Consider the following 25,286-nt stretch of genomic DNA (forward strand, 5'->3'; position numbering starts at 1 on the left):
TGTGAAAATTATACACTGAATTGAATCGCAACTTCAAAGTTCGAATTATTGCTATATAGTTATTTTTATTTGTGATAAGAAACATTTTTCACGACTAAACCGTGTGTATAGCAAATCCTCTAGCAATCGGACAATATCATATCTATAAAGTCTACTATTTATACATGTGCATAATCAACAGGAGCAACGTAATTTCCTTTTCAACGAACTGCTGACTAATTCATGGTCGTTTGTCATCGAGAGTTCTCGTCCCGAAAGGGAAATCGCTGGACGAGTAAAACCGATCATCCATCATCATCAATCGTTCAAGAGGCGATCAGTGGCGACATGTATCTGCCGCTCGAATAGAAATCCGTTTCCCGTACAATAATCGCGCGTTTCTTGAATAAACAGGCAACGTCCGACAATTAGTACGATCCCCCACGCGATGGACGGTATCTCGTCGTGTTGCATCGCATGCCGGTGGATTGGCACACACAGGTGGAAGTGGCAAGAAATCTACCACCACCCAGCCAGCCGCTTCCCTTCTTTTGTCGTCTCGCGAAAAGCCCGTGGTGGTGAAGTTTCGCCGTGCCTCCACAGTCCACAATGAGATCCTGCTCAATTAATAAGTGATGTGATCGTGGAACATCAAGCCGACCTGGTCGTTTCTTCCTCTTTCTCTCTTTTTTTTTTGTGACAATATTCTGAGCCTCTCCGTGCTCTTCTCGTGCGCAAAGTTCACGAATAGATTTCGTTTATTCTCCGGACATGTTAAACTAACGATCGCCAAGGGAGGTAGGTGGATATTCATGTGACGGTCAGATTGACCGCGTGGGCTAGTTTATGGCATTCCCAAAGAATCATCGCTGTTAGTTCTGGGGTAATCGTGCGGGATTCACGCAGATCCCTTGGGTTGTAAATTGAAGGGCTCGGTGCGAAAGAAAGGCCATAAGGCTTGAACACGTAAGGTTCATTTTCGAAATCATCTTATATTCAGAGCGGACCTTAGAATTGTATATTTACTTTATTCCTGCACTGAATCCTTCGATCTAGATATTGTTATTTCGCATAACTATGCGCGTTATTAAATTGAGTTATGGCCGCTTTTGTGAAATCCAATTTACTCCGGAGCATTACACGCTCCGAATACTTTGGTGTAGCGGACCAAGCACGTATACGCTTGGAAAAACAAAAAAGGAGCAGCGAAACTAGCTTTAAACTATCCAAATATTAATCAAGATTTCAAAATATGCAATTTTTGTTGTATAATTATCATACAAAAATGTGAGATATAGGGCACGGAAAAAATACAGTCCTCTTTTCAACTTTATCTGTTCTCACTAATTTAAGAATTGATAAACAATGTATTTGGTATTAGCAGAAAGTTTTTTTTATGTACGTCCACGCTTTTCTATTCTTATTTAAATTATCATTAAACTTTCGAGATAAATCGAATTCTAAACAGACGCACCGGTGATTGCCTGGAAAGCCTTCAAGACTGCTGATATGTAGTGAAAATGAAGGGAGACTATATAGATTCTTGAGTAATTAATAAATGTCGGACAAGTTAAATTTACTCTTGAGAGATGCCGCGTACAATTAAGAGCAGAATTATTTATTGCTTCGTCAGTCGTCGAATATTTACGAATCCGTTATTCGTGTACCATGCTGTTAACGGGGATGATGAGGAAATCTCTAGGGTGAATCGGGATTGTCTTAACTGGGGTAAGTTTGCGTGTAACTATGTAACTTGACATGCTGCAGTTTCACTTGCTCTTTTAGAATTTGTGCCAAGTTTTATTGGATGTAGCGATCGTAATCGCACACGCGATTAAGATGGCACTGATATTACAAAAATATTGCCACTATGTGGAGTTACATAAAAAACAATTTAGTATTATACTTTTAATAATGTGAAATATGTTAACTATTCGTGCTCGTGTTCAAACTAAAAGTTTTTAGCATTCAACAAGTACGCTCACGCACATACTTTTTATTTTTCAATATCGCTGGACACCTTACGTGCAACATGAGAATATGGATGTTTAAATTGCTAAGTTTACTATTTTGATTGATACACGTGCCGCGTGCGAAATGCGGACACGACAAGGTAAACGTCAACTCGGCCCTCTCGAAGTGGATCCTCATGGGTTGAAGCACCTGGGGTGCATGGATAATATATGGCTCCAGGGTATTCGCGGGTGTAGATGGATGTACGTGATCGCTCGATTAAGTATTGACCCAACGCCGTTTTGCCCATATATATAACACATCCATATAAATGACGGATTAAATTACCTCGAATGTACAAAGCACAAGCTTCGAGAGAGAATTCTCTTGCATCAAATATTTATATTATATTTTATTCGAAACGCATGATTTTCGTATATAATCATTTGTGTTCAAAATTATTGCTTCGAATATTAAAATTTAATCATGAAAAGGGACTTACAGTAACATAAACTAAACATAGTACTATAAAGTTAAGCGCAAGAATAATAAAAGCTAATCGAGAAAAAATTTCAAACGAGTAATAACTTGCAATTAAATACTCTAAACAAGGCACTTAAAATTAACACGCTTCTGTTTTCATTAATGATTAGGTCAAAACCTGACGGTTAAGACCTTTTCTGGAGAAAGTTAACGTCGGAACATCTCTCGTTCACAATAAACATACCGCATATCGCTGCTGCTTCTGTACTTATATTCTTCTGCATCGATTTTACTCACGAGAAGCGCGCACGCTGGAGTCATCTAGCAGCGGGTCTTGGTACTGCTGATGCTTGAAACTCAACCAGAGATCTATGCATGCAGGAAGTGAAATAGCGAGAGCGTGGATAAGGCCAGGCCTTATTAACTTTTGTCGCATGCCTTTTTCCAACTCTGCCTCAGACAGGCTTTTATTCCTATTTCGCATTTTTTCGTGATAAAAAAAGCCATTCTCTCTTTTTGTGAGAGATGAATTAAATGTAGCGCGAGTAGGTGCGTCTCGAGTACACGTGTCCGTCCGTTAAATTCCGTCACGCCGTGCTCGCTCCTCTGGCAAAATTGGATAATCCTCGACGTATTCGTCAAACGCCGAGCTCTGAATATGCTGAAAACGGGGTTAACAATGTAACTTAAACGGTGCCTTTCATATTAGACCACGTATGCGACAGGCTGTTATTACGCGGCTAAACAGTGCAGAAAGAGAATCGAATTACGTCATATCGTTGCAATGATGCCCGGTTTGTTTAAACATGCACGAAATGTTTAAACTTTAAATTCTCAGCTAGCCATTTTATGCATCGCGCAAGTGGATTGTCAATTTCACGAACGTGTCTCCTTGCCGAGCATGCCAAGAAAGCTAGATTCGGCCGTTTTATTAAAAAACGGTATCACGAAGCTTTGACGGGATCCTAATGTAAACTAATAAGCGAGTCAAGACGTCGTTAATCTCGATGTAAGAAACTCGTGTGTACATTTACTCAGCGGTAATTGTAGTTTTGAATCTTTTATGGCGAAAGTTCTCGCTACACGTAGCGCGTTCTTGTTAGCGCAATTTTCGATGTAGTGTAAATTACGCACACAGCTGTGCACTACGAAACTTTTATCGAAATTCATAACGATTCCAGACGAGGCGCATTTAACGGTCTGCAACGATTGCCGAGATTGGACGTTTCGTTATAAACTTTCACGATATCGATACGTCATCACTCATCCAGCATATTTATTCGACAACTTGAGTGTGAGATACATTCGAAAATAAGTAATCGATAATGAATAATCTAATTAGAAACGCGTGTGTCATTAATACTGCAACACCAATACATGCATTCCTATCGTGTGTTTGTATTCAGCATGTATCCAGTATGTGTTGTCGTGTATTCAGCGGAATTTTTATCATTCCAACAGATCATGCTGAACGGAGAAATGCGCACTGCCGAGGAATCCTGCATCACTGCGGCTTCTGGGCGCCTGCGAAATATTTAGCAATGAAATATTAGCGCCGTGCTGCGCACCCGACCTCGTTGCGCCGTTAAACGCCAATTTCTACCAGGTCTCTTTCTCTCTCTTTCTGTCTCTACGAGGTCGATCATCATGGGTGGAGTGCAGAGCGGAGCTCATAATCTTGGCGAGGCGTTATGGGTGCAAGAGCGACAGCGGCAGAAGTGTCATCGGTGAGTAGCAGGCTTCTTAATAATGCACGCGAGATGCGCGATCGATACTGATACTCGGGACCGACACGTTTCTGATAGGCACTCAAGGATGACGGCAAATGTTTCGGATGTTTCGACGGTAATCTTCTTGACTCGATTGAAGAAAAACTCCGAAACTACGAATTTCGTGTTACGCGTCCCAATTAATTACTTGTAACGTCTCTAGTCTCACCGAGTATCTTAATAATCGAATGGTGTGTCTTAATGTCTACGACGAAGAATACTTTTTAATCTGGATCAACAATTTGTCAATTATTCAAGCGCCGACAAGCCAGAAAGTCGAGAAATCACGGGACGGTCTCGCTTGTGAAAATACGGTTTTTTTAGGCCCATTTCAATTTGTTTTCGTTCAGCGAAATTTCTTTCACGATTACAATAATTAGCGGCCGCGCTTGTGTCGGGTGTTTGTGACCTAAAATAAAATAACTGGTTAGAACGAGGATGCCGTGAGCGATTTATGAGTCAAAGATCGCACGAGACTTTTGCGCTGCTTCGAGTGGCTCGCATTGAGGACCGCAAGAGTCCCGTTGATCTCCCCTAGAGGAGGCGATTTACGATTAGTAATAGTTGATAGTTAATTACTGCCGTATTGTCACGGTCGGGTTGCGCTTATTAACACGGTTGTGGTCTGATTACGTGACTTCATCTAGACCGGGCGTCCATTTATGTACAAGAAATACAAGAGGCCGTAGAACGCTGCCCGCGAATTCCCGTTTTATGTCGAGGAACAACAAGGAAGCGCGTTTTATGTTTGCACATCGAAATTTTGCAATATCATCCAATTGCGCAATATTTATTATATCACGCTGCGTAAGCTGTTCCAATTAAATCGTACGATAAATTTCCGATAATTAATTTGGGTACAATATGCCGAGGCACTCGAGAGTAACGTTGGTGACCTGCTTCTGAGGCTAAACCTTGGACATACCTTCTAATTAAATTCAGCCAGTTTCGTTTCCGGAAATATCAAACTGTTAAATCAAGTTAAGTTTCCCATAAACTAAGATATTAATTTACGTGCGACATGTACACCGCATCAGCAGTTACATTATTACACACACAGAAACTACATTTATATATATTCCAATACCAAACATATATTTTATTGAGAGACGAATAGTGTGTAAAATATTTATAAAATTATAAATTTTAAGTATCAAGATATCTATATATTAATAAATGTAATCTTCATTGCGATGAACGATTTGCGAGATATCAAACGTATGCGATAACCACGATAATTAATTATGAAATGAAGATCTCCCGGCTCTTTAGCAACGAGGATTACGTTACAGGACGGTATTTAAATACTATCGCATAATTATTTGATAGGATTGATTCGGATCAAACAATCCGCGCAATACCGGAATATCACTAATTAGCGTAAAACCCGCGTAGTACTGCGTTGTAGCGTGATCGTAGTAGCGGAACACCGGATATCCGTCTCTTTGGGTCCGAATATCTCTCGTTCTCTCTCTCTTTGTCCCTCCCTTCTCTTTTCCGACCCTTTCTCCCCGTTTCTCTCGCAATACGTACGTACACACATATCGAAACAAAGGGCTTTGACAAATCGCGGACGTCACCCGCACATCGGAAATCACTCGCAGTGTCGTCAGTGCAAAGTGCCGCAGCGATTCGGGTTCTGCAACGCGCGTCCGTCGCGATGTACGTCGTCAAGATTGTTTATTGCCAAGTGACGATGGAGTTCGTCGACCATGATTTCGAAACAGCAAGGTAGATATCAAGCGATCGAGATGTTTACATTGAAGATGCTGTATAAATGAGTAAGGATCGTCTCTCGGTTCTAATTTAATTAAATTCCGTCAGATTTATTCGCGTTTGAACTTTGTTCATTTGGCTTTCGTCTTCAACAAATTCGATTAATGAGAAGATATGGTGAAATGTAGATAGAAAACAGATTTGACGCTTTTTATACAGCTCTTTGAGGTAAACTCCTCAATTATACATTTTTTAACGACTGTCATGCAAATCATTTCATAGAATATTGGAAAAGTAATAAGAATGTCTTTTTAAATGTTCTGGAAGAGTAAATAGGTCAAAATAATGGAGATAATCGGAGATTCTTTAATTGCGAGTTTGATTTATAATATATATACATAATATATATACATATATACATGTATATATACATAATGTATATATACATAATGTAGTAGAACGTAGAAAAAAATGCACAAGACGGTTTTATTGCAGATAAATTTAAACTCGATTTCATCGTTATAATAAACAGAAAAATTCCAGAGAATTAAATAAAGATTTATACTGATTATTCGATCATCAGCTCTTTTTTTCATTTTTGCAATGCGTCATAGCGTATCTGTCCATGATAAAAGTTCATTATTCATTATTCGGTTCATCGGCGAGATCACGTTACGATATTTATCATTGTCTCGAAATATCGAGAGATTACTTGGGTCACAACGTTTTCTCGTTCATCTCCATTTTCACGACAGAGCATCCGTTAGATTCCGCGTGGTGGCAGAAAATGTGTCTATTTATTTAACGTGATGTGATCGGATTAGCATGGCGTCGTGCCAAGATACAGGCCATTTTGCGACCATCAAAGGAACGAAATTCCGTAATTCCGCGTTGCAAACCAGAAGACGGAGACGCTTTTCCAGTGTCTTGCAATTCAATTTATTCTACAACGAGACCTATTTTCATAACTTGGAGTGGAGAATCCAAGGCTTTGACGAACGCCTCCGCGAAATGAGAGAGTAAATCCATCGATCGGTATAACGAGAGAGCCGAGAGTCCTCATTAAAAGCCTTATCAGCATATATATATATATATATATATATATATATATATATATATATATAGGATTTCCATCGTGAGAACAGGAACGTGCTCTCTATTGTATAACTTCCTGTCGCTTCACGTCCTCGTTTTCTGACCTTTCTGCGTTGGCGGGGTGGAAAAATCATAGAGCTGATGGAATAATTGGTCCTACTTTCTGTCTTGTTCAGCAAACAATGAACACTCATTCGATCTCGAAATTTAAACATATGCACGTTGATGTTCCGTGCCAAATCGCTCTAACAAGATGCTGACGCGAGCGTTCGTCAATACTGAAGGCTTCTCGGCTGATTGATGGAGTCCTGGATCCTGCTGTGTGCCTTCGACTTAGGCACAATTTGCGATCGGCCTCGTAAAAGATTTTCGTTTACGTAATAATAAGTTTATTACATGGGCGGTGTTTTTTTTTCACTAGCACGATATGTTACGTAAAGTAGGCAAGCATCCTTGAAGTGCGGTAACGTTAAAATCGATGGTCGGTTCGATTAGGTAAGAGCAATTTCTCGATCAGATATGATTTCCTGGTCCATCAAGACCTAGTTTCGCGAAAACACTGCTTTCTCTATTCATAAATATAGAAATATAAATATAGAAATCGTGAATACCTTTGAATAAATCTAAACTATTTGAAATGTTTCTTTATAAAGAATATAATACCTAGTGTGTCCACTTAGTCATAAAAATGGTAAAAATCTCTCTTTAGAAACTATGAGATTTTTAATTATAAAATTAATGTCACAAATTGTAACGTAAGTGTCAATAATTGAGTGACGGAAAAATGGAGATAAATTATATTTTAAATAACGAAGATAATAAAACTAAATTCTTTAATAAAGCTAATGGAAAGTGAATATCAAGTAACTAAAAATTTCATTGATATCGATGATCTAGGATTAAGTTACGCACGTACTATCTCGCATTACCAGCTTTCACGTCGCGTTTCTGGTATAAGCATCAATTTCTCCAGAGTTCTCTCGTGATAAAATGCGCATCGTCGATCACGTGGAATCCCTAACGATGTTTCAGGTAATTGATTCGTGCGTATTATCACTTAGTCTGTAATTGGTTCTCAAGAGGCTTCATGAAAATTCCACGGTTCAGTCGTGGGTGAAACGCTGAGAACCGGAAGAACAATGAGAGATGATTAGGATTAGTGAAGATCATTTCCTATGCGAAAGTTTAATCTTATAATAGCTATGCTATTATATTCTAATTGTTACATTAACTGCGCTTACACTGGCAATATTTCATCGCATTAATAAAAATTATCAAACATATGAACACTAAGAATAAGATAATTATTCGATGATTCGTTTAAAATGTATAAATTAATTATATTTTCAAATAAAACGTCGAAATCTAAACACTTTGATGGAATAAAACTTGACGCTAGAATAAAGATACAAATATAAGTGAAAGAAATCATTGTGCGGTTTGCTTGCAACCCTTTGCACGGTGCGTGAATCAGGGGCCAGGTGAGTCGAAAGCTGAAGGCAGGTGAGCCTGGGGGTCACTTGCATTCAATTGTGTCTCGTATACACATTTTGTTTCACACGTGGTGAAGTAGTTCCCTCGACAACCTTGTGATTCATCAGCTTTAAACCGAGCAGAGGGGATGGAGTGGCGGTGCGGTTGTTTACATCTTTTTTCGACTCGATAGTCCAGTTGCACTATTGACTGCATTCAACGACAAGTCGAAGCGCCGTTCGATCGCGATTTCCATTGTGAATACGCATATCCTGTACGAAGGATATCCTTTATCGAGCTTTATTCTCATTCCGGAAAGGACATTCAGGAAATCGTTGCCACACATTGGGCCAGGTATTTATGGCAATGCGGAAACGATATCGTCGATTCTCGCGATCGATCGTATCCCGTGTATAAATCGTTTCGAAATTGACCATCGCCTGCGAAAATGATTTGATAATATTTTCACAAAAGTATTTTACATAAGTATTGTACTACCAAAGTTATCATTTAACTCTCTTTAAGAATTTTTAAGAGGTTTACGTATTTTTATTTTTGAAATCACATGCTTACAATTTCTCGAGACACTATTCTGAAGTGCATCTAAAATTTTATTAAGTCATGCGTTTCATTGTAATATCATTTAAAAATGATTTAGCTAACCCAATTATATATCAAAAAACCTATTGACCAATTTATTTCGTGACGTTAAAGACATTTACATTTCTACAATTATTATTCTCACATAGTTCACGCATCGTTCATTAAGAGAAACACGAAAAAGAACCAAGCATTACATTAAAGCGTCAGAGAAAGCGTGCGATACGCTGAAAAGCCACTGTATCATTAAAGTTACATAGCACAAATTCCGTTACCTTAACTGATATAGCTTTTTCGTGCTCAAAAGTATGATCAGATCTCCACGCAAATGCACTGCGCCTCGCAAATCTGTTCATGAATATAAATAATGCTTTTTGCTTGGCTCTTACTTACGTTAAATCTAATTGAATGGCAAGCTATCTACTTTCAAGAAAATAACATTTCTTTAATTTCATAAAAAATGAACCAATAGAAAGACATTAATAGCAGCTACGATCGATAAAGTATAGAAGGATTGCAAACGACATTGAAAGTTTATAAGTGTTATTTGTAGATGCTGATTTTAATGGATATTCTTCGGCGATATTGAATAATAGTATTTTGCTTTAATATCATAATTGCGTGAAATTGCAGAAAAATATATAAAAGTCACTCACAGCTCTTTCGTGTTCTCAACTTTGCTGTCAGAATGCGGTTTTGCCATGAAAACTTTTGTATAGCCAGCTAGAATCCTGACAGAACTTTAGTAAGAGTCCAATTTTCCGGACGTTTGATATCCAATATGCTTTTTCCTTCCGCGCGAAAAAAATTGATCGATGTTAGTTCAATCTGCTCTCACTACGCCAAAGTTAATGAAACTATGGAGTTTCATTCCATGCCGCAATTCTTCGATTTGATGAAACCTAAATTGAGAGTTTGCACAATTTTTGCGATACGAACTCTAATGTGCCTTTTTCCGTTCCAGTTCGATATAGCGTAAGGAGTTTTAATTTATAGTCCAAAATATAATAATTTTTGGCACGATCTGTCTTTTAATATAAAAACATCATACAGAAATTACAGAAAATAATATAGTACATATAATATAGTATCTTAAATAATAAATGCTAAAAGAGATTTTTCTTGAAGCTCATATAATTTCTGCAATTCAATGTACAGTAAATATATTTTTGAACTGTATATTGTATTCAAGAACAAAATGGTTTTTAAAGCATTATTCGAGATCATAGAGCCTTCAGAGAAGATCACGACCTCGTGATTTCACGTCCTCGAAACAAATTAATAATACGATTCGTCAAGCATATTACGTGATTTATTTTGTAAACAACGGCCATTTTAGGCCACTCGTGAAGAGTAAGTGACACAAGGAAGATTTATGGAGAAATGTGTGGGTAAAGTGTAATGGGAGTCAGAGGGAATCAGGAAAGAAGCCGGGAAGATCATTTATCCGAGAAAAGTGCTCGTGTACAACAACGACTACGTGTGTAAGTGGCACCTAGGCCAAGTGCCATGGTCACTTTCTTCTCTGTTGTTTCACGCGATGCTCCTTTCGACTGGAAACGTAAAACGAGATCCGTTGTGCCACGACGCATTCAATGTGCCTTTTTTCTTTGCTTCTTTCTCGTATGTGCCACCCGCCGATGACTTGTCCACCGGCAGGAAAATCGTGATAGAAAGTGATTCGCAGACCGATGATGGATTGAAGGTAGATTAATCCGCGGCAGTGGCTTATTCTTTATTTCATTTTCATTTGCTGCGTTATTTATTTTCATTCATTATTCATTTTCATTTAATATTTATTACGGATATCGATTCTATAAGTTATATGAAGCAAATAATAACATTTTTTTAAAACAGTAATATTATTTTAGGTTTAAATACTTGAAAAAAAAATTCTTCTCATTGAATTTCTGTTAATAGAAAAATGGATTTTACTTTCACGAAAGAGCAGGTATGAAATTCCACGTTGTGGTTTGGAAAATTGAATTGTGTCAATTGATAAAGAGTACATTGTAATGCATACAAAAAAGAAGATTGTGATAAATATGAGCGTATAAAACGAGCGTATAAAACGATTTAATAAATTTTACAATTCTTATCTAATGCATGATAAGTAATGTAATGTATTAATTATTCGAATATATAAATTTATAAAAAAGTAAAATCATAAACGGAAAAAAAACATTCTCGCCTCGGAAAGAAAATGGAAATCCTCAGCATTTACATAATAATATCCAACATTTAAATAATCACATACTTATTCACCCGCTCGGTACATTGTTTCTTTTCTCTCCCCAATAATAAATGGAAATATAATCAATGAAACCCTCAAGTAAACTTTGATAAAAGCGAATCATACTAAAGTAACCTGCAGCGCACAAAGAACTCATGTTTAAATACAATTTCGTCACACCGCATGAATTGTCTTTTTGTCAGTATCATGCCTGAATTAATTCCAGATCGCAATACCGGTTGATTTTTAATAGGTCAATTCACTGACGCAGATCTGTCGTAGGAGAAAAATCTCTTTCGATTCCACGCTGGTATAAAGCAGTACCGTTCTGCTTGAAATATTACGGCCTTGACACGATGTCGTGAGTTTAAGTCTCTCGAAAATGGCAAACCGAGTTCCGAGACGTGGAAAACATGCACACACAGGAGAAATGGTATTTCTGGCCCTCATGAGTAACGAAGGATAATGAAGAGGATATCCTCGAAGGATACCTCTAGAAGTATCCTTCTACGTGCGAACTTTCGACATGACGTACTTGAGATAAAGTATCTTCCATCATTTGGAATTCCGGATTTTGCCATTTTGCAGAGATAACTCAACGTTTTGTGAATCGACGAGATTCGTCCTAACGCGTTAAAGTGAGCCGTTGAGGCTTCCGGTAAATTAAAATGGCAGAGATAAAGCTGTCACAGAAAAATCTCTATCTCTCGGCGATGTTTCATCTAGATTTAAATGTGATAACATCATAGTTTGACCTGAAATACTTTGACGCGTTGAAATGCAGAAATCTAGAAATATAGAAATTTAAACGACATAATAAGCATGCGACCGCGCACACTTGCGTGATACTGCTTTTACAATACCATCATTAAATTATAATATTATTAATAAGTTTGCAAGTGTTACCTCCATACTTTTAAATGAATCATATCTTGCTTAGAAATATGAAACTAAAAAATACAACGCAATTTACAGAACTTGACGAGAACTAGAAATAACTTGTGTTAAGATACATTAAATTGAATATGCATGAATCAAATGACTGCTTAATCTACGATCATGTATATTGCTCAATACTTCAATAGTTGTATTTATTGCGAATTTACATAATAAAGTCCTTGCCAAATCCGGCACATGGTCATTGACATCTAACCCTCGTTTCTAGACACGTAACTTGCTTAGTCCTTCGAGACTCGTATAAGCCTTCGATGATAGTTAGACACATCCTGATGTGTCATCCATCATGGAAGGAATAATAATGATTGTTTTAAAGTACCGTAGTAGATGAAACTTTGATCAGCATAACAATTTTGTAATATCGCAATCTGACATTATTATACAATAATAATAATTTCTCAGTGTACATTAATGAATGAGTAAGCGGATGATAAACGTTCTCTGGCGATTCGTCGAATTAAATTAAATTAAATATCGCGTTGAAACAATAATAAGGAATTCAATTAGCATAAAGATGTGCTTTAATGGAAATGAAATTTCCGTGAAGGGTAATCAAATTTTCCTTATCATAACTTGTCGCGCAACAAGCTTCCAAAATTTGTCACGTAAATGCAGTTCGCGTGCAACTTACGAAGGCAATTTACTTCCGAAGCCGTGGCTTATCCGCGTGTCTACTTTCATAAGACGGCCGTGTTTCCGAGGACCAGAGTGACGTCAACGTCTGACTAAAGTACGTCCTGCTCCCACTACGGAATAGGACAGGTACATCGGCGGGAACAGGTGCCCGGTGTGGCGATCGGATCGCATGTACAACAATACTCGCCGTCAGTCGATGCGCGAACGAGAAAGTGAAGAGCCGGTGTCGGCGTCCAACCTGACAGAACGTCTCGCATCTCGAGATTAACGATCGCTCGTTCCCGATCTGGTCCAGCGAGTGCCAAAACTCAGCGTCTGGAGCAATCGCGTGCAATCGCGAGTGTGGCAGCTTCTTTCCTTTCGCGTATTGGGCGCTCAGCATTTTATGGACAAATGGGGTTGATATCGATCGAGCTTGTTCGATATTTTGATCCCTTCAATAGCCGAGAATCTCGTTGATACGATACGTGCCGAGAAAAAAAATAGATGCCATTATTGATAGCGGATACGGATCGACATTCTTGCGTCAGCAACTATTCAAGAGTCATTTGGAAATCCGTGAGTTATCTCGATTGATCTACCTAATATATATCGCAGCTACTGTAAAAATCAGGTTGATCCTTCGCATATGGCGAATATGTTAAATGAGATCTTTCTGTGTGGTCTTGCTCGACGAATAGAAATATAGGTTGAACCAGTAATACGATAATTTTCTAAATTTTTATAATCTCACGTTTTGTTATTTTTCACTGCATAACGCACAATCGTAACTCAAATGAGATATCTGTGTGATATCAAGTATGAAATTTTCCAAGAGAGACTTGCATTTTACATCTTACTTTTTGTGTCGCTGGACATCTTAGCTAATAATCTTGGTTAATCTTGATCCTCATTTTAATAGGTCGGGCGTACTGTCATTAGTCATGGTGATGGGTTCTGTTCATGACATCTAGGTTGCTGGAAATTACATAATCAGTTTTCGTCAGCACGCGGCGCGAGTCGCATTGAGAATCAAGGTTGCAACAAGTTTCTTACTTGATAAAGATAAAAAAAGATTTATAAGATGAGTCATTGAGGCCGTTCTGTCTGTAAACATACTAGCAATGCAGATTTGTTCCTTCCATCTTTGATATAATCAGATACGATTTTAGCTTTTCGGAGCGCAATTCTGTCTCGACGACGCTGAATAACCGAGTAACGAGAACATATTTATCTTAACGCAAACACTTGCAATTGACGTGGTATAGCAAAGAGACAGACGAAATGAGAATGTATTGAGGAGACGCGCGGTAATTTCATTTTTGTTGAAACTTGAAAAACTGTAGCTGAATAAATAATATTTCAAAGCTAGTCGCATTTATAGATAATTTATAGATAAAAATATATTCCCTATAAAACTGCAATTTTACATTCACTTTGAATTCGGAGAAATTATCGGTACCAAATTATTATTTCGCGAAGATGTTCGCAATATCTGTTTGTGATGGAGATCGAGAACAAGAGCGTTCACAACGTCAGAAGGATATCGCGCTTTACGTAATTCATGTCGTAGATTCTACTCAATTTCCATAATCAGGAGCGCGCGAGTCGACGCAAATCAGAACGCGAGATTATCTCAATGCAATTTCCATTTTGTAAGTGCCGTGATATAACTAGGATGGTGCGCTTCGACCCGTAAACTCTTGCAGAAGACGAGCAACTTGGTCGTTGTCAGTCGGATGTTAACCATCGACTGTTCACGCTGCGGAACTTCTTCCGGCCAGGTCGCGTAGGGTATTCCCGTCGCGTTTCACTACGTGCAAAGCCTATGGCGTTTTCCTTTTGCGATGCGACCTGGCTGCAGGTGCAACGACAGCGTCCGCCTATCGACCGGAAATAGCGATTCATTTTCATTCTACCGCAGTTGGAACCGCAGTAGAACAAGCGCACAAGGCGATATATAACGTTTGCCTGCATTTTTCATCTGCCTTTTCTTACATTGAATACGCAAAGAGTTCTGAAAGTTGGACCAAGCGAGCACTGAAGTGCAGCAGTGCGGCTATTGTTTCTTTGATATATCAAAGTATATCAAAGAGGAATTTTGCTTGCTCAGGCAGAATAGATATCGCTCGGAATATTTGAGATAATTGTGCTTCCTCTTGACGTTCTACACCAGGGTTTACTCTACTTCGGAAAATGTTATCACCGCATCTCTTTTCCATCAATTTACATATATATCTTGCACTCTGCGATTTATTTTAGAAATGTCGCAATTGCATAATACCGTTTATCTAATTTAATGTTATCACGTATAATCGGGATGCTTAAACAATTCACGCACGAATTCGACCGGCATTAGGTAATCGCTCGATAATTGGATCGTTCAGTTCGAATGCTTTTGTTTCCGCGCTCGTGCGACAGCGAAACAATCAAGTTGGTACGATCGAATATTAATTGTTCAGCGAATGGAATCAGAGCAATTGGAATTTTCCCTGATTTTCGTGAGCGCGAGAGTGTTACTGGATGCAGTTTCGGATTTACAAGCAACAACGTGTTTATGATTAATTAGGATAACACGATAAGCTCATTGGCTACAATTCGAGCATGCACTGTCGCGCTATCGATCGCCGATCAATTTTCGCTTAAGAATTCTGAAGAAAAGAGGTAAAACTTTAAAATGACCAATAAATCGTGACGCACGAAAGTTGCAGTCATAAAACGATCGTAAAATCCGTAAGAGAAGTACAGTATTAAAGCCTGATTACCTCCTGGATAGTAAACATGATAAAAATGAAAAATTCTACGCAGTGTTGGAAGACTTTGTCCCATGTTAATAAAACGATTTAATCGTATACGTATAAAACCGTTGACAAGAAAACTGTTCGTTAAAATGCGATGCGGTATATCACGTGGAACGAAAAGGAAGGAAAAAGTGAGCGTCTGGGAATGGTTTTCTTGCACGCATCGAAAACGACGTGCAAACTTACCCGAGATAACTCGTGATAATCTTACGTAACGAGTTGCCGTACTCAGGCGAACACAATGAGAAAAGATGATACAGCGTTTGCATTCGGATCTCAAGGATTCATGTTCGCTAAGACGGTCAGTCGGTCAAAAGGACACGTTCGTTTTCGTGTTCACGATTATTCAAATGGAAAAAGTTGCACGTTTATAAACTGGCTTGTAAGCTGCGATGCAATTCGTTAAAGAAAGAATACTTTTTGAATTCCAAATTCTTTCAGTAGCATATACGTGTCATTCGGATTTTTCTTGAATTTTTCTGCCACAATGCCAAATCTTTTTGCAAGATTTTTTCGCACTTTTGCACGTGTCATTCTGTATCTCAGCTTCTTTGATTGGAAAAGATAATTATACAATCAGTGTGCATCTTCGACTTCGATATTGCAGTTATATCTGCAGTTGGCATAATCAAACAATGAATCGAAACGCATTGCATGAGTCTTACTCGCTATTGGTTGAAAGGATACCATTTTAGCACGCAGACAACATCTTTTTTTAAAGATACGCTCGTGCACTATTAAGTAAGCAAATTAGGCGTAACGATTCTCCGTACAAACAAATAAGTTTTGCATAATCAGTCAATTGAAATGTAAAAAAGTAATGACGCTAATATTTTTTATTCTTCCTTTTCAAGCTTCCTGGAACTCAGTTACGTGATATATAATTACAAATCATATCATTTTGGAATATTTCAATAAAAATATCTCCAAATTGGAATTGAAGTTATTTAATAAATCACGTTGCTTTCGCGTGCCAACGACCATGAGATTTGCCAATGAAAATGTGTGAACTATGAACTGCAAATCGAGCGAGGCGATTTAATTCCGCGTGGAATAAGAGTATTAATTACTCGAAGGACGTAGACTGTCTGATGTTTATTTTACGTGAGATAAATCTAATCTAATGCGAGAAATTATTTGCGATTGGGATTAACAGAATGTATTTTACAGTTGTAATCGAAGCTTGCACTCGTCAGGTATTAAATCATCAAAAGCTAGTAGTTATTAAAGTCGCACATTATTCTAGAGCATCCGGCGTAAATAATCTTTTCGTGAAATGAACACATGAAATAGGAGATACGCTTAGCGCTGATATCACATCGTAATATAATTACGAGGCGTTTAATTAACATTCATTATGAATGTGCTCACATGTGCACCTTTGGATACGGTAAATCACGACAAACATTACGCGAGAAAAACGATAACGCGAGTTGTGGCTTGAGTCGGTGCGCGCGATAACTTTATCGATGCTACTTAGCGATGTGTTCTTTTCTTAAAAAGAGGATGAGAGAGAAAGAGAATGTCTAACGATAAACCGCGTTTTAAGAACTTATGCACGGTAATCCTCTCTTTATGAAACGAGGAAATTCGCTGTTTGATTCACACCGGAAGTCAAAACACGTCATTGTGCTGTTACGTGTTTGTGCTTTTTTTCTCGACGTTTAATGCACAAGAGATCTTTCCGGATTTATTCCAACCCGCTCATTTGCATTAGGTAATTTTCCACGGTTCGACATTAATGTCACGACTCAGCCCGCGATAACGGAAGAGATGAATATGCATCGATATATCTGCACATTAATGAACGTCGCGGTTCCGCCGAGATACTTGTGGTAATTAACGGGATATTGAAAAGTTACGCTATTTTATGCTTCTAACTGCGCCGGCACAGGCGATACTTGAAGGTTTATTAACTGCTAAATATGCAACAATTGCACCATCGCTTCGTAAGCATTCGATATGATATTAGAGTTTATGTTGAGTTTTATATCATTGAGTTATATATAATTGAACACAACTAATTCAATGTTAAAAACAACGTGCGTTTATTTATAAATCTTGGATATAATATTATGGTTGTGAAAAATTTGAATTCTCTCAAGCGCAAATTTAATTCGCGACAATGAGTGACGACATGTTAATTCATTTCTAACATTAGATATCCTCGTAATAAAGTTCTCAACAGAAATTCTTGTCCGGTACACCAGAATACCTAATTTAATTATTAACTAAATGAGATCTCGAAAGTAAAATTTCGTTATTCGTAGCGACTTCAAGATTAATTCACTCACAAACCCTCATGATGTTTGAAACTTTAAGATTAAAATTAAGTTATGTAACTTTTGAGCTACGTTTTCGTAATGTTTTTGCGACAGAAAATTTCGAATTGGCTAAAAGGTCCTCAACCGAGAGAAAGTACACGGTTTCTACGATACAGTATGTATAAAGTATGCTAATTACGCGCGTATTGTACCGACTGGAAACCTGTCACAGCGTATGATTTTATTATTATCATGTTTCCATGCAATTTTAATTGCAGAGAGGCCAGTCGCCACGACTCCCACTCGGCACAGTCGACGCAGGATCGCAGGAAACTGCTGAAACGCACGAGGAGCCTCGCAGTGATATCGGAGGACGATTCTCGACAGGATCGAGAGGCAGCACGGCATTTCCGGCTGGGCCAGTCGACCTTCGATTTGCCCAAGAGGCATCAATTAATACCGAGGGCTAAGTTGATTGATCGGAATTCCCTCAAGGACAGGTGAGTTGCCATCAAGTACGAAACAGATCATAGGCCGCGTTCTCTTGACCTTATTACCTTTTAATAGATTACGATAGTCCAAGGGAAATAAAAAAAGAGTAAAAATTTGCTGCAATACTTTCGGCAAGACATTACCGTGTAATATAAATTATTAGATTAGTATAAAGAATCTGCCAAGATTGTTGCTGCAATTATTTTATTTCAAATAAATGAAGGTTTAGACACGTCGTAAATCATAGACGTGTTAAAGTCTTTCCTATTTTGTGTCGTTTCACGCTTTGTAATTGTAAGAAACGCGTAACTACTCTGCAAACATGTTCGTCAATGATTATCTCTGAGATAATAATAATAAACTGCTGACCATCAATATCAATTATGCGGGTCGTTAAATTTCTTTACGCGCGACGAATTTGAATCTCGCGATCGTAAATCTACATTATCCGCTCGCGGCAATCGGCAGATCGCAGGCAGCGAGCGTGCGCCTGAAAAACTCGATTTCAATTTCTTCTCAAAACGACGTAAGAATCGTGCGGAGTAACTACGTTCAAATAAGAGACCAGCTAACATCCTCGTTGCGAATTTAACTGGACAGCTTACGACTGACGGAGAAACTTTCTCGGTTCCATCATCTATTTACGGTCCACTGGAAGCAATCTAATTCGCTGCATAGGTGAAAAAGGACCGCTGTAACTCAGATAATTTTTTGCAAGACAACTCGTGTAACATCGAAGCGATTAAAAGTCTGCAAAGGAAATAACGAAATTGGATAGGAATACCGTAGTAAAATATCTTTCTGCGATGCTGCAGAAGGACGAAACGTGCTTTTAACGAAATTGATCCGATCAGTTGCTGATCACGAGTGCCCTTAGCACTTTTTAAATGCAAATCTCGCTCCGCGAAGGCAATCGGTTAACAAGAATTGCTTGTTGCAGGCTTTCCAAGAGTCAGCAGCATCTATCAGACTCTTACGAGAGGTTCAACGAGGCAAAATCCTACTACTCGCGGTCGACGTGTGGCCTTCACTCGATCCCGTCAGGTCTCGTGTCTCTTCCAGATCCGCTGCCCTATGCTCGAGGAAATCGTGCCGATCCTGACCGGTTGAATATCCTCGATTGGCCGGATCTTCCGAGGCGATATCGCAGCGTGCAAAATTTGGATACCGTAAGCGGGTTGGTCGATATCGTCGAAGACAATTGGCCCATTGAAGGCAATCGGAGCATCGATTGCATCTATACGCAGGTAAAGCATCTCTGCCCGACTACAGGTCATGTTCAATACAGATCATCATGACAACACAGCTCTAAATTTATAATTTATTTTTTTGACGAACTAAAGGTTTTTTAGTCGAACTTTCGTTATTGGGAGGAATAATGAGCTGTTTCGTCACTGAAAATTTGTTTAATTGTAACCGATGTTGAAAATGACAATTCATCATGTTTAATTAAGCCGTTTATTCGTAACAAGGTTTACAACGCGTATCGACATAATTTGCGATGTAACACACGTAACTATATGTAATTACGAGCGACTTGTGATGAAATTTCTAATTATTAATTTAAATTTTTGTTTGGAGTTTACTCGATGCAGTAATGCATTGCTTTTGAGATCGGTCATGTCGAAATTATCGATAGTAAGATTAAGAAGTTTGTTGCCAATATTAATTAAAATGATAGAGATCATTGCGTCCTGACCGAGTTTCCTAGTACCGCTGTTATCTTCGACGGTGGCTTAATTAAATTTTAACTGGGCATCAGGCAGATTGATGCTCTGCACCTTAGATAACAACATGCTTTCCTGCGTGTTTCCTGAAATTGGAAGTTGCCTCAAATGCCATTGTATTGTGCATACAGCAAAAATACTTGAGTAAAAAACCGTAGAAAATTTACATAATTAATCTTGAAAATTGGATAGACTATCTAAAGTAGCAAATGTACAAGAAACAAGCTAGATCATTTATAAAAGAGTACGTACGAGTACGTGTTTAGCCATGTTTTTCTATTCAGGTAAAGCGCAAACGCAAGGAACACCGGAGTCTAGACAGCATCCTCTTCGAAGACGATGCGGAGCTAGAATACTTTGACGTGCTGAGTTTACTGCCTCTCTCCAACGTACGGCTGAAATACGGCGGGGCTGATCCAACGAGAAACGGCAATTTCGTACAAAATACAGAACGAGCGCACGATCTAAGAGCGCTCGAGTACAGCGAGCTGAGCAGCGAACGTGAGGAAGTCTCGCCAACGAGGAGCGGCAACGTTACGAACGAGAAAAAATGTAAGGAGCAGGAGGAGATTAATCTCGCTCGAGTTGACGACAATTCTGAGAAGGAACTACGCGAGGATCTCGATTCCTCCAGGGAGACAACCTCGAGTCGGCAGGTCTCGGTTGAACGAGAAAATCTGGAACATCGAGAACCTGACAATTTCGAGGAGGAATTGGAGATTAACGCGGTGAATCAATTTGTGGATCTGCGCGGGTCCTCTTTGTCGTCTAAGATTGATCAGGATCAGCACGGATTGGCCGATGTCGAAGATTTCGTGACTCCTTGTGAAGAGGATCGTAAAATCGAGGAGGTGGAAGACTACAAATCGATCTGGATCTCGGATCACCAAGATCGGGGCGAGATGTCGCGAAGACCGCAAGTTCTCAAAGTGGTGGACAACGACGTGACCAGGAGACGCCATCGGCGCTCCGTCGTCGAGATTGATGCCATCGTCGAGGACGTGTCAAAGGATAACAAGCTGTCGGAGATTACAAAGGAAGCAAATGAGCGCATTGACGTGACTCGGATTAAAACTGATGTGAACCAGGAGGGCAAAGCTCATGAAAACAGCACAAAGGTTAATATAAAATGTGATGATGTATCAGAGTATCGATAAAAAGAGTATTCTCAATTATTCTTTTTCGCAATAAGTTTGTATTAAAGTTCTTCAAAGACTCTGAGAGACTCTGAGAAGAATAAAACATTAAAGCAGAGATGCGAGAAAAGGCATGAATGGTATTTTCTTCAAAGTATTTCAAAAGCGAAAGCTTCTTTGGTGAAGTGCCAGACAGAGATTTGCAACTCTTTGCACGCATGTTACACGAACATCATGAAATTTTGAATAGTGTATGCGACATTGCGTGATAATCTCATTTTCTAGACTTTTGCAAGATCCCATTAAATACCCAGTGCTGTTGCTTGCGATGAATAATTTATTATTATACCAATTTACCAATTTGTACCGCGGTCGCGCTTGAAATTCCACAATTTCATCTCTTCTCATATTTTCCATTAATAAAACCTGACATCTCGGCATCGGAAATGAAGTGGAAGCGCATTAAATAAATGGACAAATTAATTTCACAGGATGCGGTGATACCGGAAAATGCGGGGAATGCGGAGGATGCGGCGACGGTGGAGGACGCGAGAAATTTCTTCGAGCAGAAAAATGTTGAGCGGGAAGCGACGCGAAATAAACAGAACGAGGGCAGATTCGAGAGGATCGTGAAGGAGACATCCAATATCCTTGGCAAGGCGTGCAGCGTCGTGAAGGGCAGTTTAGGCTTCGAGGCGAGATCAGAGAGCTCCGATCTTGGGCTTGGATCTGATTCAGGCAGCGAATCCCGCAGAAGATCAATGGACGGATACGGCGTTGCGGACGATCACTCGTCCCGAAATGCTGGTAACTCCACCATGGAAACGAGTGATAATAAAAAACCGCACACTAACCTCACGAGGTCCAGGAGCTGCGTAGACTCGATCAAGTGCCAAGACGACGCGCCTGAGTTTGATCACGTGCGTTACAAGATCATCAAGTCGCACATCTTTAGCAAGAATATGTTCAGCACCGCTCGCGGCGACGTCACGTACGAAGGATTGATGCAGTATCTGCGCGAGTACTCGTTCCAGGAATTACTGATGGACAACAACGTCGTGATCATCGAGCCGATTCGCGCAGAGCCGGTGGAGCGGAAGTCGCCGCTAATCCGGACGGAACCGTCGTGTAAAATCGCTGGTGCGATCCAGAAGAAATCGGAGAATCGCGAGAGAAAAGGCGAGCAGACCGGAAGCGGCAGTACTGTTAAGAATCCCAAGCAATCCATCAAAAAGCATTTCTTTTATCATCCTATACGAGTGAATCGCGAGCTGATCGACGAGGAGCTGCCGGATCCGGATACCGTTAAGAACGTGAGACGCATGTTCGAGGACACTCTGAAGAAAACGAAGAATGCGCCTGACGCCGAGTTCACGCGCGACTGCAAAGGCAGGAGAAGCGTGAGCATGAAGGACCTGACTAGCATCGATGACAGCCAATACGACGAAATGTCCGACAAGGCACGCGAGGAATCCAGGTAGTGTAATATTGAACGTGTCATCGACAGGAAGCTTGTATTATCTATAATACGAGCACGAGTGTCTTGACAATGAACGCTTTATTTTAGGCCAGGTGCGCTTTTAGTATATTGGTTGCGGTGGATGAATTAGATATGAAATGAGCACTTTAGATAATTTAATGCGCGATTAGATAATTTAATACGTTCATGAAATACGATGAAGGCGGGACGAGCAGTCCACAATTCGATTACTCGTGGCTAAGATAATAAATTCTGGAATTTTATTAAAATTGAACTTTAGTCGAGAATAAGCTAATTTAACACGAGACACAAGCAACGTCATTCGTGGATAGCTGTCGTAATCAATGTATTATGTCCAGATCCAGATGTTCCAGTAGGGCGAAAGATCTTACGAGACTTTTCGAGACCAAGTCCGCGTCGTCAACCGCCTCCGTCACCAAAGAGGAACCCGGAAGCCCGCGAGGCGAGTCGAAAACGAGGATCCTCGCGCAAAGTTTCGAAGCTAAAAGCGGGAATACGTCACCGAGCGGCTCAAACTACTCCAAGAACAAGATTGGTTACCATCAGCATCATCATCATCATCATCATCATGTTAACCCCCACCATCACCAAAATTGGGACTCTGGCAGCGTGAGTTCCGGCGTATCGAGCGATTATCCCGACACCGATCCCGGAAGCGGTGCTCATTGCACATCATCCGATGACGAGGACGTAAATTGTAATGACGATGACGGTGCAGACACCAACGGTCCCGGGCACTATGTGTCTCAGGACGTATTAAGGAGAATCCGCGAGTGTGGTACTTCGGTAACTTACTACGGTGGAAAAGTGGTGAACATGCACAACGGTCCGCTGATATCACCGTTGATCGGCAATGGCTTCAATCGGTTCGATCGATCGAGCGACTACGTGAAATTCAAGCTGGTGAAGAGCAACTCCTGCGATAGCAGGCTTGAACTGACTGGCAGACTCGTCGAGGGACGATCGTCGCGTTGTAATCGCGATCTCAGAGGCGCCGATCTTAGACAGTGTACCATCGTGGAGACTCCCAGCATCGAAATTACAACGACTGACAGCAGGCAGGAGGATGAGGAACAGAAGGACGAAGAAATCGAGCAGATCGAGCGGGTGAAAAGGGAACCACCAGTTGTGATCGGTTTGGAACCGAAGAGGGAGGATAACAAGGACTCGAGGACTTTTAAAGTTGATTTCAAACTGGGTCTGGACGATTCGAGATCCAATTATCCGAGTAGATTCACGCCGAGCGCTTTAACGAGGTGGGAGGTGAACACCAGCAACTGGAAAACTGACAATGATTTCGGCAAAATGGAGTTTGAGGAGTTTGAAGTACTCGAGGATAGTCTCAATGGGATCGAAAGCCAGAACGAAGCATCGTGAACGAGAAATTTCTCTGTATAATATATTTATTGCTTTTTGATGCGATTGGGATGGAGGGCGATTGCAAAATGAGATAACTCGATTTACTTTTAGCAAACTTGTAAGAATTCTTGGCGTCATCGAACTAATGATCGAGTAAACGTTGTTGGATAAAGGAATTGTTAAAACATATGTTAATGGATGTTTCTCTTTCTGATATAAAATTAATGAAACATTGCAAAATTGGTGATAATCAAGATAATTTATTGGATATATGATTAATACTAATTAATTAGTCTATATTTACAGGTGGATAAATCCACACAAGTCATATTTTATATATAGCAAGTGATAATAAATATCGAAAATACATAAAATTATAGTACGTGTATACATGTAAGAAATTCATTGTAACATCACATTTGCGATGTTTCGTGCATCGCAAATGAATGAAATATATTAAACGTGTTAAAAATAATCGTATATATTAATATCATCTATTAACATGTATCTAATTTGCGAAAAATTGTATAACCTTCTTTTCTTTTCCTTTCGTGTTAAAAATTAAACTGACATCTTCTTGTAATTCATTATCGTACAACCTGACCTGTAGGAAAAATTTTATAATTATAAAATTTAAGCGTTCTCTATCTCTGATCTCGACTTGAGTAATCACGCAAAGCCAGAAACTCTGAGTAAATGTCGAGCCACGAAAACGGATTCGAACATATGGCATATATTGCGAAAGACGAATTAAATGACCGAAATCACAGATCAAAATCTTCAAGATAAATAAGTCCTGTTATTTTCGCGATTGCATATATTCGCTGGTAACTTTATGAATTCTCCTGAAAGACGCAGTTTCAAAGATTTTGGCAAACAAAGCTCTATCACGCGGTCTAAAATGTTTCAAGATAAATTTATATGATATCCGCATTGTGTAATGTCATCGCAATTACAAACAGAACAATGTGCGATAGTAGCAGTATTTTAAAATTTACGAGTTGTGTTAAATTCCAGACATGACAGTAATATTTGAAAATGTCGCACGGAGATGCTGCAGAGGTGACAATAGGGGAGAAATAATCTTGCGTTGTATCCTGGTATACGGTGCAATACATTGCAGCTCGTTTTTA

At 39.4% G+C, this 25,286-nt stretch overlaps 2 protein-coding genes across 3 annotated transcripts in view; one reads left to right on the plus strand and one right to left on the minus strand.

Moving 5' to 3' along the window:
- The window catches only part of LOC105277742 (calcium uniporter protein, mitochondrial), a 47,668-nt gene that overhangs the window by 6,808 nt on the left and 15,574 nt on the right, over window positions 1-25,286 (minus strand). The gene's annotated exons all lie outside the window — the stretch shown is intronic.
- On the plus strand, window positions 620-24,734 carry LOC105277741. Of its 2 annotated transcripts, XM_011336335.3 has the most exons (7): window positions 620-777; window positions 3,877-4,142; window positions 18,217-18,438; window positions 19,371-19,677; window positions 20,442-21,275; window positions 21,785-22,770; window positions 23,133-24,734. In XM_011336335.3, exons 2-7 carry the CDS (start codon window positions 4,063-4,065, stop codon window positions 24,169-24,171), a joined length of 3,468 nt encoding a protein of 1,155 aa, XP_011334637.1. In that variant the 5' UTR covers window positions 620-777; window positions 3,877-4,062; the 3' UTR covers window positions 24,172-24,734. The 2 variants fall into 2 exon arrangements, with proteins under 2 accessions (XP_011334637.1, XP_011334636.1); XM_011336334.3 differs by having other exon boundaries at window positions 620-4,142.

Source organism: Ooceraea biroi, chromosome 12 (assembly GCF_003672135.1).
Source record: "Ooceraea biroi isolate clonal line C1 chromosome 12, Obir_v5.4, whole genome shotgun sequence".
Taxonomy (NCBI): domain Eukaryota; kingdom Metazoa; phylum Arthropoda; class Insecta; order Hymenoptera; family Formicidae; genus Ooceraea; species Ooceraea biroi.